Source organism: Plecotus auritus (genome assembly GCF_963455305.1).
Source record: "Plecotus auritus genome assembly, chromosome: 7".
NCBI classification, from domain to species: Eukaryota; Metazoa; Chordata; class Mammalia; order Chiroptera; family Vespertilionidae; genus Plecotus; species Plecotus auritus.
In genome coordinates, this window is record NC_137774.1 from 108542607 (window position 1) to 108562543 (window position 19937).

General features: G+C 37.3%; 1 protein-coding gene across 1 annotated transcript in view; it reads right to left on the reverse strand.

Annotated features, from left to right (window-relative positions):
- APC (APC regulator of WNT signaling pathway) overlaps positions 1-19937 on the reverse strand; it is a 113673-nt gene that overhangs the window by 26155 nt on the left and 67581 nt on the right. The window contains 3 exon segments of the mRNA XM_080678249.1: positions 2353-2451; positions 6988-7092; positions 13254-13337. Of these exon segments, the coding sequence (XP_080534375.1) occupies positions 2353-2451; positions 6988-7092; positions 13254-13337 (288 nt within the window).

Here is a 19937-nt window from a genome sequence, read left to right on the forward strand (position 1 = left end):
TATAAAACAGTTTTCAACAATCATTATTTACTAAGTACTAGTTTTCAGCAATCACTAACCTTCATAGGATTATAATAGTGTTATTAAAATATATAATAGTATTGTTAAAATTATAAGATTTCTCCCTTACACATATAAAAAATACTTTGTCATAAAAAGAAGAATGCTATGATCACATAAAAAGTACAAAGCAAGGATTCTCATACAATTTTTTAAAAAAGCAATTGCTAAGCATCAACTTTCTGACAACAAAGTCTAAGGATTTACTTAGAAGCAAATTAGAAAAAGGAAACAGTATCCTGTTATCTTTTTTTTAAAAATCCTCACCCAAGGATATGTTTTTCATTGATTTTAGAGAGAAGAAGGGAAAGAGAAAGAAACATCGATTGGTTGCCTACTGTACAACCTACTCCCCCCACCCTCGCTGCCTGAGAATGGAACTTGCATCTTGGGTATGTGCACTGACTGGGAATCGAACTTGCCACCTTTTGATGTAAGGGCAATGCTCCAACCAACTGAGCTACACTGGCCAGTTATCTTGGACTATGATCAGCTTCATTTTAAAGGTTGAGAATAGTAGAGGGTATTATATACAGAATGTATCATGTTTATAAATCAGTGGTTCTTAACTTTTGGCAATGCCTTGGAGACATTTTTGGTTGTCAAAACTACAGGAGGAAGTGCTATGGGTGTCTAGTGGGTACAGACCAGAAATGCTGCTAAGCAGGCTACAATGCAACAAAGAATTATCCAGTCAATAGTGCTTAGGTTAAGAAACTCTACTCTAAATGTGTAAACACAGACTACTCTTAAATATGGAAGTTTTAGGAAGGCAGTGTAGAATTATGGATAAATGGGCTTTCAAATTCTGGCTCCACTACTTATGAGTAAGCTGTGTGACACTAACAAGTTATCTGATTTCTCTGAGCCCATTTTTTCAGTTGCAAAATGAAGGAATTAACCTAATAGGGTTTTCTCTTGAAGATTAAATGAATTAATACATATATAGGATAGTAGCTGGCATTCAAAAATGTAGGAAGCTCTTGTATTATGCATAAATTACTTAAAAAGAAAAAGGTATTATAGTTGTCAGTTTTCATGCAACAGTAATGTTGAATATTAGAGATTTTCTTTATAGTAAAAACTATGTATTGATGTTGGATAGATCTGGGGTTGAATTCCAATTTAATTACACAATAGCTGCCTGAATCACTTTTGTATCTGTTTTCTCATTTAACAGAGAGAAACAAGAATATCTCACAGGGTTTGAGAAAATTAGAGATAACATACATACAACTCCTACCATAGTTATTAGCATTCCAAAGGTCCTAAGTAGTAGCTATTTTGAATTATTAAAAGAATTAGGTCTTATATTAACAATTTAACTACTCCAAAATTCATCTTAAATCAACATTAGTTATTTCAGTAATGCTTTTCCTAAGAACCATTATATTATTAAAATAATGAGTATATAGAATATGCTATGAAAACAATGGAATTTAGATTTAATGAAAAATAAATTGTTTAGTAATATTAGAATTTCATCCTTTATTAATATAATACTAAAGTCTCTGGCTTTAAAACAGTAATAAAGTAATTACTTTCTTTTCAAACATCCTATTCCCAAGTCCTAAGATATTTGCTAACATCTGAGAGACCCTAAGAGAGCTGACTTATCAGCAATGGATAACATTCAATTTCAATAACTGTTCCATCTATTTAAATAAATATTTATTAAACACTCATTATTTGCAGGCTCTGTGCTAGATGCAGCACATAATACATAAAAGACAGCCTCTGTTCTCCAAGAGAGTTTCATGCACTGCAGTGATTCAAACGAGGCAGATAGACTACATGGGGAGGTGAGAGGACCATGGGAATCAGAAAATGTTTTGTAAAGAAGCAAGCCTGAGAAGAGTTCTGAAGGCTGGCTAAAGCTTTGAGAGCTGTTGTGAGACGGGGTAGACAGTGGAGATGTGTGCCACTGCAGGCCAGGCGTGGAGGATAAAGTCATAGGGAGAACTCAGGAAAGCAAGTAAGCCAGTGAGGCTGGAACTTAGGATACTGGCAGAGAAGTGGATAAGGCTGGGGGAAAAATATGAAAACAAACAAACAAACAAACAAAAAAACCCTAAAAAAATACTAGCTAATTTGGCACTTTTAATAATCCCTATCCTCCCTTTATTTGTGCTCCTTTGTATAAAAAGATGTCATTTCTTTAAGAAACTGTGATGATAGCATCAAAATTCTCCTCTATTTAAAAGATGAAAAAGAATGTTTTTACTGACTTATCTAATGAATATTAGAGAAGTATTCATAGTATTAGTGACCAGGTTTATAATCTTCTGTTACCTTGGTTCCCAGATGACTTGTCAGCCTCCGAGGAGCAGAGTGTGTGCTACTAGAACTCAAAACACTGGCTGTTTCATGATCCATTCGTGCAGCCGAACTCTAGAAATTAAGAAATTATAGATAGTGTAATTTAGATTGTATATAAATATAGCTAAGTTCATGTTAAGGTACTCTTTACGGTAAACAGCTAAATATAGCATTAAAAGCATGAACATTGCCCTAGGCAATTTGGCTCCCTAGATAGAGCACTGGCCCTTAAACTGAAAGGTCACGGGTTCGATTCCGGTCAAGGGCACGTACCTGTACTTTGGTTACAGGCTCGATCACCAACCCGGGTCAGGGCATGTGCGGGAGGCAACCAATTGATATACACATTGATGTTTCTCTGTTTCTCTTCCTCCCTTCTACTCTCTCTGAAAATCAATGGAAAAGTGTCCTCAGGTGAGGATTAACAAAAAAAAAGCAAGCAAGCATGAACGTTATAATTGTTCAAAATGAATGTTTTTACCTATAAATTTATTAGGTAAATTTTAGAGAAAAACTGAAGAAAAGGAGATTTGTTGCAAAAGACAGTTAAACTACACTCCGGAAGAAACCAAACACTGAAGAAATTCTAACAGTAATATTTTTTTACAGATCCAAAGACATGCAACCACATTCAGTTAAAAATAAATTGATTGACAGAAAGCTCCATTGATGAAATGTTTCAAATCACCACAAAACTGACTGTGAATTCAGTATAGTCCAAGTTCTCTGGGAGCTCAAAGTATAGAGAAGACTACTTGAAACTTCTCTTAGAGAAGGACTTTAAAAAGGCAAGTGGACAATTAAACCAACAAATTGTATTAAATGCTGTGAGAACAACTTTATATATTTCACAGAGGTGGGAACAAGAAAAATGTCCTGAAAGAAGTGCCATTTAAAACTGAGGGGAAAGATGAGTAAAACATATACAAGTGAACGAAGTAGAAGAGTTCCAGGCACAGGGAACATTATTTGGAAGGCTTGGACATACTTAAGGACTGGAGAAGTTGAGCTGAGAGAGTGGAGAGAAACAGGGGAAACAGAAATACTGCTGGAAGAGTTGGTAATATAAAGAACTTACATACTATTCTGTGGGGAGTGGGTAGCCACTGAATTGTTTAAACAAATAAGTGATATGATCAGATTTGTGTTTTGGAAGGATCACTCTGATTATAATGTGAAGAATCTTACCTAATAATAGACAAACATGTAAAGTGACCATACCTCTACTACACCACCAGCCAATCAGGAGTGATATGCAAATTAACCCAACAAAGATGGTGGTTAATTTGCATACACAGGCTCCAAGTGATGGGGGCAGGACACAGGCGTTCTGCCCCATCCCCCAGTCTCTCAGGGCCTCTGGGCAGCGTGGGAAGGTGGGGCCGGAGCGGAAAGAGGCGGCTCCTGGGCCTGAGCAGAAAGGGGCTGGGCCAGAGTGGAAAGGCGGTGCAGGCAGCCAGGGAAAGGAAAGCCCATTCTAGCACGAATCTTCCTGCATCAGGCTTCTAGTATACTAGAAAAGGCAAGGCTGAAGGCTAAAATAAAAGTTAGAACTCTATATAAACGGATGTAATTTGTCATTTCTAACATTTGCATGGATGTACCATGTAAGTTTCATGAGGCTAGGGACTATCTGTCTTTTTCAATTATCTATTTCCAGAGTCTAATATAGTATCTGGCACAAAATACGTTTCTTTAAAAATAACTGCCCTGGCTGGTGTGGCTCAGTTGGTTGGAGCATCATCTGTGCACTGAAGGATCGTGGTTCAATTTCTGGCCAGGGCACATACCCAGGTTGCAGGTTCAAACCTCCCCCGCTTCAGGGTGCGTATGGGAGGCAAACGATCAATGTTTCTCTCTCTCCCCCTCTCCTTTCCTCTCTTTCTCAAATCAATGAAAAAAATACACAACTATTACTAGTTATTAGTAACAACAATAATGTTACCTTTAATAAGTATCTGCTATATGCCAGGGACTATGTTAAGTGCACACTGCATTTAATTCTCATAACTACCATACTAGAGGCCTGGTGCACGAATTCGGGGTCCTGAGAGGGGCTGAGAGGGGGCGGTGGGAACTGGGACACAACTGGCCCTCCAGGTGGGTGGTGGGACACCCTTGCTGGCCTGGGATCCAGATCCGTCCTGCTGACATTTGCACCAGTTGTCTGTTGGGAGCCACCTGGCGGCTGCTTTTATATTGTTTCTTCCTTGTGGAGCATCTAGGGAGGGGAAGTGGCCTAGGTGTCCAAGGCCGATTTCCTGGTGGCGCTGTCGGGATCCTGCCAGCGGGTCAGTACCTGGCCCATGCTCTGGAGATTGGACCTGCAGGACTACTGGGGGAGTGAGTGGCTGCTGCCGGGCTGGTGGGCCACTGGGATGGGTCGGTCAGCTGAGTGGCACTCCCACTGTGGGAGTGCACTGACCATCAGGGGGCAGCTCCTGCGTTGAGCATCTGCCCCTTGGTGGTCAGTGCACGTCATAGTGACTGGTTGTTTGGTTGCTTAGGCTTTTATATATATAGATTTTTTTTTTGAAGAAACACTAAACCTCAGAATTTACTTGTTTAAAGTTTTGTTTCTTAGTTAGTTGGTGGGGGGAGTGGGATTTACTTCAGAGCTACTTGACCACTAATCCACAGTTGATGGATAATTTAATTATTTATTAATGTACATTCAGATTATTTCTATTTTTGCTGTTATAAATAATATTATGATGAATCTCTTCAAATACGTGTGAGTACTCTTGACTGATTACCTCATTAGTATAAAATATTAGATGCTGCAATTATGAGCTACAGAGTTGGCACATTATAAATTTAGATACATATTAAAAATTTTTTTCTTCAGAAAGGTTATTCATTTTGCACAAACAGAGGCAGTATATGAGGATGCCAGTTAACCATTAGCAACACTGAGTGTTACTGACCTTTGCCAAGCCAATGGCCTCCAAAAATATCTGACTTTGGTTGTAGCTTTTTATTTATACATTACTAATAAGATTGATGATCTTTCGACATGTTTACAAGCCATTTCTAGTTCCTTTTAATTTCTGTTCATGTCTTTTGCTCATGCTTTAACAGTCTTTTTTAATCCTCACCTGAGGATATTTTTCCATTGAGTTTTAGAGAGAGAGGAAGGGAGAGGGAGAGAGAGACAGAAACACTGATGAGAGAGAAACATCATCGATCAGCTGCCTCCTGCATGCCCCCAACCGGGCATGTGCCCTGAAGGGGAATTGAACTGGTGGGTGACCTTTTGGTTCCTGGGTCGACACTCAACTGGAGCCATACTGGCAGGGCAATAGTTTTCATTTTTGACATTAAATGTAATCTATTTAGGATTAATTCTAATGGAAGAATTAATGAAAGAAGTGTGATACGGATTCAATTATTATTTTTTAATGGATACCCTGATTATTGGATAGGTACAGCTTCGAAGTATATAATATTCGAATATGATCCAAAGCACTAATAGTAAGTCTAATCCTAAGCAGAGAATTTTTTTTCTGTCAAGAAGTAATATTCCTTCTTTCTACTTATGTGTAGAGGCACATAAGCTTCCCATATAATCCCCTAAATTACAAAGAAGTAACTCAAATGTGCTATTTAAATATAATTTCGTTTGCACTAATTTACCATCCATACTAAGAGTTTTCCCCACTTCAATGCTAACTAGTAATACTAAAGTGAAGTATCTTTTTGTTTTAACTTAGTAAAATATATACTTAAGTATGAGAGATTTTAAGCTTTACATTTTAATGAACTAACAAAAGCATGCTCTTTTTTTATAAATAATATCAAAAGTAACCTAGACACTAAAGACATAGTCTATATCAACAGTAGAAAAATTACCATAAAACCAACTCAGTGAAATTCTAATTTTTAAAAAATCATTCATATTTACAGCATAAAAATATTCACTGAAACAATATAGGGCATACAGAACACCCCAAAGAAAAATTCTGTCATATTAGAATGCATCCAATAAAATTAATAGAAAACTAATGGCAGAACAGTAAGACAATAGTTCTGTATTAATAAAACAAATCAAGCTGATTTCCATAATGTTGCTAGAAATGATGTAACAATAGTTAAACACAACTAGGCGATATCTCTTTACTTTTTATGAGCACTAATATAATCTTTTCAAAGAAAAGACTTGGATTTTTAGATTTATGTAATCTTGAAGTACAAGAGAAAACAAGAACTATAACAAGTCCTAAGATCATTTTTAAAAACATAAAAATGTCTTTGCAAAGAAATGCCTTAGAGAAAGAGCAAATCTATTCAATGAAAGCAATAATAACTAGGTCAAATCACACATATAACCAAAATGCAACTTAGTATTTTATTTTTTCAAAAAACTCTAGCCACACCAATCATTTTAGACTGAAATAGAAACACAATTTACATTATAAACAGTCTTAAAAATTTGAAAACATTATTGTTAGATGTATAAAGAAAAATGACAGCATTTTGGTACCAAATTCTTCTGAAGATATATATTCAGGACTAAGGAAACAAACAAGATTTACAGATCTTTCTGAGGACCATATTTAAAAAATATTTAAATAGCTTATTTAAAAAATAATAAAATAATTTATATACCTGACCACTACCAGAAGTTGCCATGTTGATTTCTGCCACCCCTTGACCTTCATTCTGCCGCTCAGCTTCATGTGAGCCAGCTTCATGCTTGCTCTGAGATGACCTCTGTTAATATGGAGTTAACATCATTACATAAAAAAATGGTGTCTGCTTTTTCAGCTCACAGCTTTTTTTCTTTCTTATTTTAAAGCTCTGAATGCATAAATTATACAGGTTTACAAAGGCATGGAACTATACTTCAGACTTCATAACCTCCAGCACGGCTGGCAGTCGACTATTTCGGTAAGAGGAAAGTGAATTGTGTCCCTTGAGCATTAGAGCTGCACGAGACAAAGGATTTTCTGAGACTCAGAAACACCATCCTCCACCAGCTGTGCTCACATCACTATCAGGAATATAACCCAATTAGAACAAATAACGATCTTTTCTGCAAGGTCACATAATTCTGGCATTTAACAGAGCTGCAAATATAACACTTAAATTATTATCTAAGCTATAAATACCTTCTGTGTAACTATACTTGTATGTAGAATATATAGATACATATGCTAATAAAAATCATATTAAACAAAGATAAGCTCTTAGATTCTGATCTAAATAAAACTAAAAACCTTTTCTGATGTAACCACCATCTGTTATATGAAATGAAAATGACATTATATCCAGTAAAAGCAATCATTTAGAGATAGATTATATCCAGTATAAAGCAGTCACTTTGTAAAAATAACACTGAAGAATCAAAGAAAGTAATTTTCCCATTATCTTTTATAGAAACAATTACAAATGTGTTTGCTCTAGGAAAATGATACTCTAAAATAAAAATTATACTTTAAAAAATGTGACAAAATAGTGGATAATTATCTCACAAAATGGCTTCACTGGAAGCTCTTTAAACATCAAGCTTTCCTATACCATTTATAATGTGACCAAAAATTAATTCCATCAATAAACTAGTTAGTATATTTACATGTTGGCTAAAAGTAAGATAGCCCCAATAATTCAGAAATAGAAAAAATAGTGCCACCTGAAAATTACACATAAAATTCAACAAAATTAGAGACATACAGAGTCAATCTAGAAACAAAAGGAATCAAAACCTATAAAAACCACAATGATTTGACAGTAGCACCATTGAAGATGTTGATGTATAAGCAATTACTGAGCATCTGCTATGTTAGTTACTTGCATTATGTGATAAGGAATACAGTGCTAGTAAAAGCAGATATTGTTCTATGCACTCTTAGAATTTATAGTCCAGTCAGGGATACTACAAAGTAATGAGAGAAGTAACAATAAAGTTAAGATTTTGACATACGCTCTGAAAGAAGGGTACAACAAGGTATAAGAATACTAGAGGCCCGATGCACAAAGATTCGTGCAAGAATGGGCCTTCCTTCCCCTGGCTGCCAGCACCGCTTCACTCCGGCCAGAGCCGCCTTTCCACCTTCCCACGCTGCCCAGAGGCCCGGAGTGGCTGGGGTGGTGTGGAACGCCTGGGTTGTCGCCATGGCGATGATGCAAGCGTCCTGCCCCGGGCCGCTTGGTGCCTGTGTATGCAAATTAACCCACAATCTTTGTTGGGTTAATTTGCATACTCACTCCTGATTGGCTGGTGGGTGTTGCAAAGGTACAGTCAATTTGCACCTTTCTCTTTTATTAGTGTAGATATAACAGAAAGAGTCATATGGTTTAGGAGTTTGGGGAAGAGCTCTCTTAGGAAGTGTTTGAACTGAGATCTGAAGAATGAATAGGAATTTTTGGAAAAATGATAGAGGTAGAGGATAAAGTTTTTAGGTAAGTAGAAGATCATATGCAAAGAAGCTGAGGTGGAAGGAAGCATGGCTTGTTCTAGAACATCAGGAAATCATGGTGTGGAGAATAGAACATAAAGATAATAAAATAATCTTACTGATTTTGTTGAATTTTAGTGTGATTCTCAGATAGCACTCTTGCCCCAAATAACTAATACTAGCATATTAATGAGAAAAGTTGCATGTAAATTCATTTTTAAAGTCAGTTTTTAAATGGTCTAAGAAAATAGGCAACAGAGGAGATCAGTTTGGAGGCTAATATATTACTGTAAATGTGAGATGATGGCACTTTGCACTAGGGAAGCAGTGATGGAGACAAAAGAAGTGGAGACAGAGGTAAATCTGAAGGATTTGGTGGTAGATTGGATATGGTGAGTGGAGGAAGAGATCTGGTGTCAAGAATTACCCTTATGTTCCTTAGCTCACACAACTGAATAATGATGATGTCAATCACAGAGATAGGTAATAACTTAAGGAGCGTAAGGGTTTTCTGAAGGAGATGGGGTGGTAAGAAGAACTTAGGAAGAGATAATTTATTATGTTTTAGATTTGCATCACCTAAGTGGAGAAGCAGAGTAGGCACATATATTTAGGAGTCTGGAACTCAGGGCTAGAAAAATGAATTTGAGAGCCAATATTTTATAGATGGTAACTGAAGCCCTAAGCACAAAAGAGATGGTCTTAGGGAGAGACAATACACAGAAAAGGGAAATAAGCCTTAAGGAATGCCTACAATTAATGCCACATAAAGGAACATGAGCTTTAAAGGCCAAAGAGATGGAAAGAAATACAAAAAGTATTGTCATAGATGCCAAGAGAAGAATATTTCAAACATCAGGAAGCATTCAGTAATGTGAAAAGTGTCAAGATGAAAATTGAAAATGCCAATTTCATTCACAATATAAAAGCCACTGATGGTCCATGTTAGTGAAATATGGGAGTAGAAATTAGATTGGCTTGCATTAAGAGTGAATGGTGGGGAGGCAATGTAGACTTGGAGTCTAGAAATACCTTTGGAATGGGGATTGGGAAAGGACAGGAGGGAGTAAAGGGGACAGATGAAGAAAGACAGTTGCAGGGAGCAGTGGGATTGAGGAAGTTTCATTTTATATTTTTAAACATAAGATTTGAGCCTGTTTAAATGTCATTGGAAAAGTGCCATAGAAGAGGAAGAAGATAAATATTTATGAGAAAAGAGATAAGTTAAAAGTTTCTGAGAAGGCAGATGCTGAGAATCCAAAGTGCAGGAAGAAAGAAGGCAGAATGCTTCCTGATAGGAAGAGAGATAGTGCCTATGAAAGCTGCTGTTTTCTCTGTGAAGGAAGAGGTGGAATTATTTCAGGGAGGGAAATAAGGGTTGAAATAGTTATTTCCAATAGAGGGAGAATAGGGGATCCAGAGAAACACATGCAGGATGATGATGATGAATATGGTAAACTTAAAAAAAAATCTAATGTTTACTATGCATTTATCACTTGTTATCTATTAATTTATTTAATTCTCATACTAACTCTATAAGTTAGGTACAGTTATTACTCTCATTTTACAAATGAAGAAACTGATACACAGGGAAGATAAATATTTGGCCTTTGGTCATATACCTAGTAAATAATAGAGCCAGAGCTGGGATCACACCCCAGTCTGATTCCAGAGGCCAAACTAATATTTAACACTTACTACCTTTATTTTTCTTCCTCCTTTCTTATTTACTTCCTTTGTTCTTTCATTGATTTTCGGCGACAGGCCTGCCTGCACTCTCTGTCCCAAACTAGTGCTAACTCTGAAGGCAAAGAAGCTACTTCTGATTCCTATGAAAGAATAATGCTAACTCATTTCCTCATTTCTATTGTTGCTGGATAATTTACCAAAAGTTTTCTAGCTTAGGACTAAAACAATTTTGTTGTTGAGGTATTTACATGTCACAAAATTCACACATTTTGAGTGTACAATTCAATGATTTTTAATAAATTTACTCAGCATCACCATAATCCAGTTTTAGAACATTTTCATCATTCCAGTAAGATCCTTTGTGCTCATCTTCAGTTAATCCTCATTACTGCCCGCAGCCGCAGGCAACTATTTTCTGTATAAATTTGCCTTTTTTGAACATTTCTTACAAATGGAATAAGTGGGCTTATGTGTCTGGCTTCTTTTACTTAGCTATATAGAATGTACCATCAATTTGCCTCTTTTTATTGCCAAATAGTATTCCATTATAAGGATATACCACATTTGTGTATCATTTGTATTCATTCACCAGGCAGTATATATACATTTGCATTGTTTCGACTTTTGGGCTAGTATGAATAATACTGCCATAAATATTCAAATTAAAGTCTTTGTGTAGATATATGTTTTCATCTCTCTTAGATACCTGGAAGTGGAATTACTGGGTCACATGGTACATCTATGTTTAATATTTTGAGGAACGGTCTAACTGTTTTCCAAGTTGCTGTATCATTTTGCAATCTCACCAACACAGTATTTATTCACATCCTTGACAATGCTCATTACTATCTTTATGATTACAAGCATCCTAATGGATGTGAAGTGGTATCTCATTGTGGTTTTGATTTGTATTTTTCTAATGACTAATGATGCTGAGCATATTTTCGTGTGTGTGTGTGTGTGTGTGTGTGTTTCTGGTGCAATGTCTATTCAAATCTTTTGTCCATCAGATGTTTCCTTATTAATGAGTTGTAAGGAGTATAGGATGATGAGTATAAATATCTTCTAAATTATGGCTTTGGCACTTTTAAAAATGTTTTCTTTTTATCATAGTTACAAATTTAAATAGTTTAAATAATCATTACTTCTAAAGACTCACGAGAATAAACAGAGGTCTCTCACATTTGCCTGCCCTGTCCTATTTCCTATTCTCTAAAGGCAAACATTTCATCTCTCTCAGGGTTTCTTTGGGATGGGGGTACTTACCTATTTCTAAGTAACCTGCTTGTTTTGCTAGTTCTGCAATTTTCAGTTGAATGCACCACTTATTGATTTCCCACTATTGCACCCTCAACACCACACTTATCCCGTTCCTCCATCCTTCCAATACTGCTTTATAGTTAGATCAATTTTTCACTATTTACATTATTTTGACTATTAAATTCTAATCATGGCTGACAGGTGGTGTACTATGATTGTTTTCCTTTACAATTTCTTGCTGTTCACTGCGTTAAAGGTTTTGTTTTGTGTATTTAATGTTATGTATTTATGGCATCATCAGTTTCTCTCCTACTGTGTCAATTTCCTTTCCTTTCAATAAATTTAAAAACATTAAGTAGAATACTGATCTAGTCTTCTTAGATTAATCTCTCCTGAAATCTTCTCAACTGTTCTAATACGGACTGGTTACTTTCTCTATCAGTTGTCTTAGAATTTCCCTTAATTTTCATTCTGGGGAGTCTTTCATTTATTTCTCTTGTATTGTATTCCCTATGTCTTGGATCCCAAATTTACATTTTTCTTGCTTTACATCTTCATTTAACTTAACTGTATCTTCTAATAGCTTCCAGGAAATGGTACATAAAAATACATATTTTGAAACTTTGCCTATCTAAAAAATATATTCTACTTTTAAATTTAATAGGCAGTTTGACTAGAGGTAAATTTATAGACTGGTGTGGTATAATATAAAATATATTTTGTCTCTGTCCTTTGTTTCTGGCACAGAACTTAAAAAACACTTGGAAATTCTTGATTTGTGCAAATAGAGCGACTCAAGGGGGATACCTAGAAAGCTTCAGGATGGGTACTGGTCACCAGAAAGAACAACCACATTACTAGAGCATTGAAACTCTGGGCCAGACTGACCTCCAGGGAGGGGAAGGGGCTGGAAACTGAGTTCAATCATGTAGCCACTTATTTAATCAAGCATGCCTATATAATGAAACCTTAATTAAAATTCTGGACACCACAGCTCAGTGGAGCTTCCTGGTTGATGAATACACTAATGTGCTGGGAGAGTTATGTGTCCAGATTTATGAGGAGAGAGAATGAAAGATCTGCATCCTCCATCCCTCACTTCTCTAGATCTTGCCCTATGTAATTCTTCATTTGGCTGTTCCTGACTGTATCCTTTATAATAAAACTAATTGTAAGCATAGTACTTTCAATGAGTTTGGAGCCATTTTAATGAATTATCAAGCCTAAGGGGGTTGTAGGAAGTCCCAAATTTATAACTAGCTGGATGCCTTGGCATCTGAATTGGAGGCGGTCTTGTGAAGGACTCTGCCCTAACTGTAGGGCTCTATAAATTTTTAATTGTCTAAAAGTTAGAAGGAAATCAAATTAATCAAAACTTTGATCATTTAATTTAATGAAAAAACTTAAAAAGTATATCAATTCTCTAGAACATCTATATTTCAATGATGCCACAGTAATTGTATGTTTTCTTTTCTTAGAGTAACTACCTATATTTAAATCTGCAAACAATACAGACAATTTACTAACCTCTGCTTCTGTTGCTTGGGACTGTAAAAGCTGTCGTATACGAAGTATGTCCTTCTCTATTTGTTGAATTCTGGTTACTCTTCGCTAAAATAAAATAAGTGATCAAATTAGATCTAGTTTTATTAAAGACATGAGTGTAAATAATCATACTAAGGCTACCACTTAATATCTCATGATTATGCCAGACAATTCTTAAGTTAGAATTTAGATATTTATATTCACACACTGATGACACTTAGGTTCAGTTCAATTTTTTTAATACATCTAACTTTATTATTATTATTACTTTTTGTTAATTCTCAACTGAGGATATTTTCCCATTGATTTTTTTTTTTTTTTTTTAAAGAGAGGGAGGAGAGAAACATCAATGTGACTGGTTGTTTCCCACACGCGCCCTGACCAGGGCCAGGGATGGAGCCTGCAACCTAGGTACATGCCCTTGATCGGAATCGAACCCAGGACCCTTCTGTCTGCAGGCCACTGCTCTATCCACTGAGCCAAACTGACTAGGGCAATACATCTGACTTTATACAACAGATTTATAGCTCTGTTTAGCAAAATGGTACAAATATATGACAAACTGTATAATGCATATAATGTGAAAACTTGGTGTAAAAGCTATTCTCAAAAAATATTTCAACAAAGGAAATTACACCTGAATTTAATGTTTTATATTATTATATTAATCCAGATGTCAATATAATGTAATAAATTTATATAAAACATGGTATGCCTGTAAAGGGAAAGAGCATCTGATTTGTTTTAATAAACGTCAGTATTTAAATAGTATGACTAACCTTCCCCATAGTTATTCCTATTACAAGTCAGTAGTACTTTCAGATTTAGCTTTCCCAAATATCTATTGCGGCTAAACATTATTTTTATTCCCAGCACTGAGATCACAATGATGGTCAAGCTTTTGCTTACCCACTATCCTGAGATCATCAAGTGAACAGAAAGTAGTAACTACAGATCAAATAACGCAGAATTAAAATAATCGAAAAAATTCTTTTGGAAAAAGCTAGGTTTTGCTTTAATTTTTAAAAATACTAGTGTAAGTAGGAAAAACCAAATCATTCACATATAAAAAAATCTTGCAAATGGAAATTGTTTTTAATTAGCTTTATGACAGATCAAATATATAGGTTTTAAAAACAAGTACTGCCAATGTTGTCATTTTCTGAAATAATTCCATATTTGACATCCTAATATTGAGGTATGAAAAACTGTATTAGTAAGAGTAATTGTTTTGATGGGAGAAAAAAAATGTTAGAAGCTAGATGGAATTATTTTCTTTTTTTTTTTTTTAAATATATTTTATTGATTTTTTACAGAGAGGAAGAGAGAGGGATAGAAAGTTAGAAACATCAATGAGAGAGAGACATCGATCAGCTGCCTCCTGCACGCCCCCTACTGGGGATGTGCCCGCAACCCAGGTACATGCCCTTGACCGGAATCAAACCTGGGACCCTTCAGTCTGCAGGCTGACGCTCTATCCACTGAGCCAAACCGGTTAGGGCGTAGATGGAATTATTTTCAAAAAATTTTTTTATTATAAGCCCCATCAATAAAAGATTTCTGAGCATGTATAACCCAATAGATAAATAATAAAAGTACTTCAACAAATAGCTTTAAGCATATCCTATATAATAAAAGCCTAATATGCTAAGTGTCTGGTCGTCTGTTCAACCAATCAAAGTGTAATATGCTAATGATATGCTAAGGCTGCTCAACCGCTTGCTATGACGTGCACTGACCACCGGTGGGCAGATGCTCAATACAGGAGCTGCCCCCTGGTGGTCAGTACGCTCCCACAGAGAGAGCGCCACTCATCCAGAAGCCAGGCTCATGGCTGGCGAGTGCAGTGGCGGTGGCAGGAGCCTCTCCCATCTCTACGGCAGTGCTAAGCCATCAGTTGAACATCCCCCAAGAGCTCCCGAACTGCAAGAGGGCGCAGACCGGGCTGAGGGACCGCCCCCCCCCCCCCAACTGAGTGCACAAATTTCGTGCACCAGGACTCTAGAATAGTTATAAAACTTATCAACAAAACTTACCCGTGATCATATACTAGTTTTGCTTAAATAGCGATGTCCTTTTCTTATTACCATAGTAAAAATGCTCATTGCTGCTATTATCCAATGTTATGATAATCACAGAAAAGCTCAAAAAAGTGCTCAACAACAACAAAAAAAATTCTACTTCTCTCCCTTCCTTTGTAACACTACAACTATTATGCTGGTTCTCTCTATCATGATTTTGAAAATAGTGAACTTAAGGTAAATAATATTCTCTAATAAACAAATCTTACCAAGTCTAATTTACATAATGAAAACACGATGAAGGAGAAATGCCTGTACTTTTGGTAGCTTTCTAAAAATATTGCAAAGATGAGTGATCACTTCTAAATATTTTCTGGTTTTACAGAAACAACCAAACTACACACAATTACTAGCTTTGTAATATTTTATTCGTTTCCCCTTTCTCTATATAATTAGCTCCCCTCTATCAATAAAGTCCTAAATTAAAAATTTTAGTATTAGAGGATGAAAATGGAAATTATATCTAACATTCCCCTCTATAACACATTTCTGTATTGCCACTATGTCACTAAGTCAAATATTGTCCACTGAGGTGGATGATTTCTGACATGACAACCTTTGTGTTTCTGTTCCTCAATGTAAAAATAGCCAGTATTATTTTTCTTTTTCTATATAACAATCTTGAATATTTATGAAATTATGTTTAACAAAAAATGCTTAATTGTTCAGGAGTATGAAGTTGGTATGACTCTGAAAAATAGATTTTAAAAAATTACAATAGTAATACAGTTCAATACAGATTCAGGATAACCTCAACAAATTAGGAACAGAGACTAAATTAACCTGATAAAAGAGTATCTATCAGAAACCTTGTGTACTAGTAAACAAAATACTTAACGGTAAAATTATAGAATCCCCTTTAATGCAAGACTAGACAAAGAAGACCAGTATCACGGCTTCTTTTTCAAAGATGTATTAGAGTTCTTATATCAAAGAAAAGGAAAAAGAAAAGGAAAAGGAGGAAGAAAACTGTCATTATTTGCAAATACTATGACAATTTATATAGAAATTTTTTTTTAAATCTTAAGCTAATAATATAATATAATATGAATTCAGGAAAATTACTGGATACTTATTACTTAAAAGCAATTTAGTAATGTAATTTTAAAAATCTCATTCACAATAGTAACAGAAACCATAAGCTATCTAGGAATAAATCTTTAAAAAATGTAACTTTATGAAGAATAAAGTTCTTATAAAACTCTATTGAAGGACATAATTTAAGACATAAATGAATAGAGAGATGTAAAATTAAGACCAATACCTACTATTTACTGAGTGTTTATTATGTGTAAGCGTCTAAGTGCTTTGACATGTATTAAATCACTTAATCCTTACATTTTAGAGTTTATCATTATCTGTATTTTACTGATGAGAAAACTGAGGCAGAGATCACAGTGCTGGTAAGTAAACAGGCCTAAGATTAGAAGCCAGGATGTCTGGCTGGAATCCATTCTTTCCAAGAAGCAGGCTCAATATTGTAAAGATAAATTCCCCTCAAATTAATTTATAAATTCAATATAATTCTAATCAAAAGCCCAAAAGGCTTTTCTTTGAATTAGATAAGGTGATACAAAATTTCAAATGGAAGAGTAATCAGATAGCATAACCACATTTTCACAAACAAAAATAAGAACTCACCCTCCCAGGTACCAAGGTTTATAAACTACAGCAAAATAAAACAAGTGTGGTATCAGTTCAGTCATAGAGAAAGTAAAATAGACTAATGGAATAGAGTCCAGAAATATCCAGAAACAAATCAACTTAGCATATGCCAGAGATGGCATTACTTATCAATAGCGAAATAGTCAATACCCAATAAATGATGAGAAATTTAGTCAACAACATAAATTGTTGGAAGCTACCCATTGTCTTCACTATCAGAGAAGTGTAAACAAGGAGCTGATTGTTTAGTGGAGACAATGGTAGCTGGAGCAATTTCCCGACCAGATAGTCTCATGTAAATCCTTACTGATAAGATAGTCTGTCTGTTATTGGAATTGCCTGCCTAAGGGCTATAGGTGTATCCAAAACTGAATAAAAGGATGGCAAGGCTGAGCACAAGTGGAGTCCTTTCTCTTGCATTGGGCTCCTACCTGGCCCCCCAATTTCCAAATTATTATTTCTTGTCTTGTCTCTGTCATTTGCACGCAGCCCTTCTCCAGAGCCCGAACCCTGAACCACGTGGGACGTGGGTCATCACAATAAATATGCATGTATCTATATGTATCTGTGTGCATGTATATGTGAACATGTAATCAGTATGTATTATCTCTATATATAAAAGGCTAAGTGACCATCGCATTGGAAACAACCAAACAGATGACTGAACAGGCTGCGTGGGGTGACCAGGTCGGCAGGGGGTTAGTGAGGGGCGACCAAATGACCGAGCAGCAGGCTGCGTGGGGCGACCAGGCCTGCGGGGGGGGGGGGGGCAGTGAGGGGCAACCAGGCTGGCAGAGGGGGGGCAGTGAGGGGTGATCAGGTTGGCGCGGGGGGGGAAGTTGGGGGAGACCATGCCAGCAGGGGGTGCAGTAAGGGGCGACCAGGCCGCCGGGGGGGGGGGGGGCAGTTGGGGGCGACCAGGCCGGCCGGGGGGGGGGGGGGGTCACTTGGAGGCCATTACGCCTGAAGGGGGGCAGTTGGGAGTGACCAGGCCAGCAGGGGGTCAGTTAGGTGCTATCAGCCAGGCAGGCAGGTGAGCAGTTAGGAGCCAGTGGTCCCAGATTGTGAGAGGGATGTCTGGCAGTTGGACATCCCTCGAGGGGTCCCGGATTGGAGAGGGTGCAGGCTGGGCTGAGGGGACCTCCTGTGCATGAATTTCGTGCACCGGGCCTCTAGTATTAATAATAATTAATAAGACTAATATATATTCAAATTAAATAGTAAATATTACTAATGTAAATTAATTGGTTTGTCTTAAATGTTTTAAATTAAACAATCCTATGTAATAAAGAGGTAATATGCAAATTGACCATCACTCCAACGAGACTGCTGCCACCATGTGGTCAAAGATGGCTGCCCCCATGTGGACACAAGATGGCTACCACAAGATGGCAATCAGGCCAGCAGGGGAGGGCAGTTAGGGGCGACCAGGCTGGCAAGGGAGGGCAGTTGGGGGTGACCAGGCCAGCAGGGGAAGGCAGTTGGGAGGGACCAGGCCTGCAGGGGAGGGCAGTTGGGAGGGACAAGGCCTGCAGGGGAGGGCAGTTGGGGCGACCAGGCCTGCAGCAGAGGGCAGTTTGGGGGGGACCAGGCCTGCAGGGGAGGGCAGTTAGGGGCGACCAGGCCTGCAGGGGAGGGCAGTTGGGGGCGACCAGGCCGGTAGGGGAGAGCAGTTAGGGGCAACCAGGCTGGCAAGGGAGGGCAGTTAGGGGCAATCAAGCCGGCAGGGGAGGGCAGTTAGGGGCGACCAGGCCTGCAGGGGAGGGCAGTTGGCGGTGACCTGGCCAGCAGGGGAGGGCAGTTGGGGGCAACCAGGCCTGCAGGGGAGGACAGTTAGGGGTGACCAGGCAGGCAGGCAGAGAGGTTAGTGGCAATCAGGCAGGCAGGCAGAGGCAGTTAGGGGCGATCAGGCAGGCAGGCAGGCAGGTGAGCAGTTAGGATCCAGCGGTCCCAGATTGCGTGAGGGATGTCTGATTGGAGAGGGTGAAGGCTGGGCTGTGGGACCCCCCCCCCTCGTCTCATGCACGAATTTCATACACTAGTATAATTATAAAAGATTATGACAAAAGTATAAGTAGCCTTCACCCTACAAATCCTCATTTTGCAGAAGCAAGCACTATTAACTTGATGTACATTTTTCCAACCTTTGCTTACATGCCTATAAGAAAGAGAGTAGGGACCCCAGTAATAGGTGTCTAAATATGTGTTGAACAAATAAAGTAGTAAATAAATAAACTGTTAACAGAGGTATATGGCAACTAACAACCTCACATAGGCATGAACAAGAGTAAATTTTGTTTTGAGTTTCCCTAAAATGTTTACCAGTCATTTGTATGTGTTTTACTAGTCATTTGTATTTTCTTTTTTTAAATATATATTTTATTGATTTTTTATAGAGAGGAAGGGAGAGGGATAGAGAGTTAGAAACATCGATGAGAGAGAAACATCCATCAGCTGCATCCTGCACACTCCCCACTGGGGATGTGCGTGCAACCAAGGTACATGCCCTTGACTGGAATCGAACCTGGGACCCTTGAGCCCGCAGGCCGACGCTCTATCCACTGAGCCAAACCAGTTAGGGCCATGTGTATTTTCTTTTCAATAAACTGACAGGTTATATCCTCTATTCATTAAAAAAGAGTTGTCTTTTTTTTTTATTAATTTGTAGGAATTCTTATAATTATAGGGATATTAACTATTTTCTCTGTATGTACTACAAATATTCCCTTAATGTATCTTCTGCGGGATAAACATTTTAAAATTTTATAAAATAAATACATTTCCTCCCTTTATCGCTTTTGAGTTTCCATTCTTAAGAAAGCCTCTTTTGCCTTATATTTTCTTCTATTAATTTTAGATTTTTTTTTTACATTTAGATATTGAATCCATTTGTAATTTTTCTTGGACAGATATGAAATAA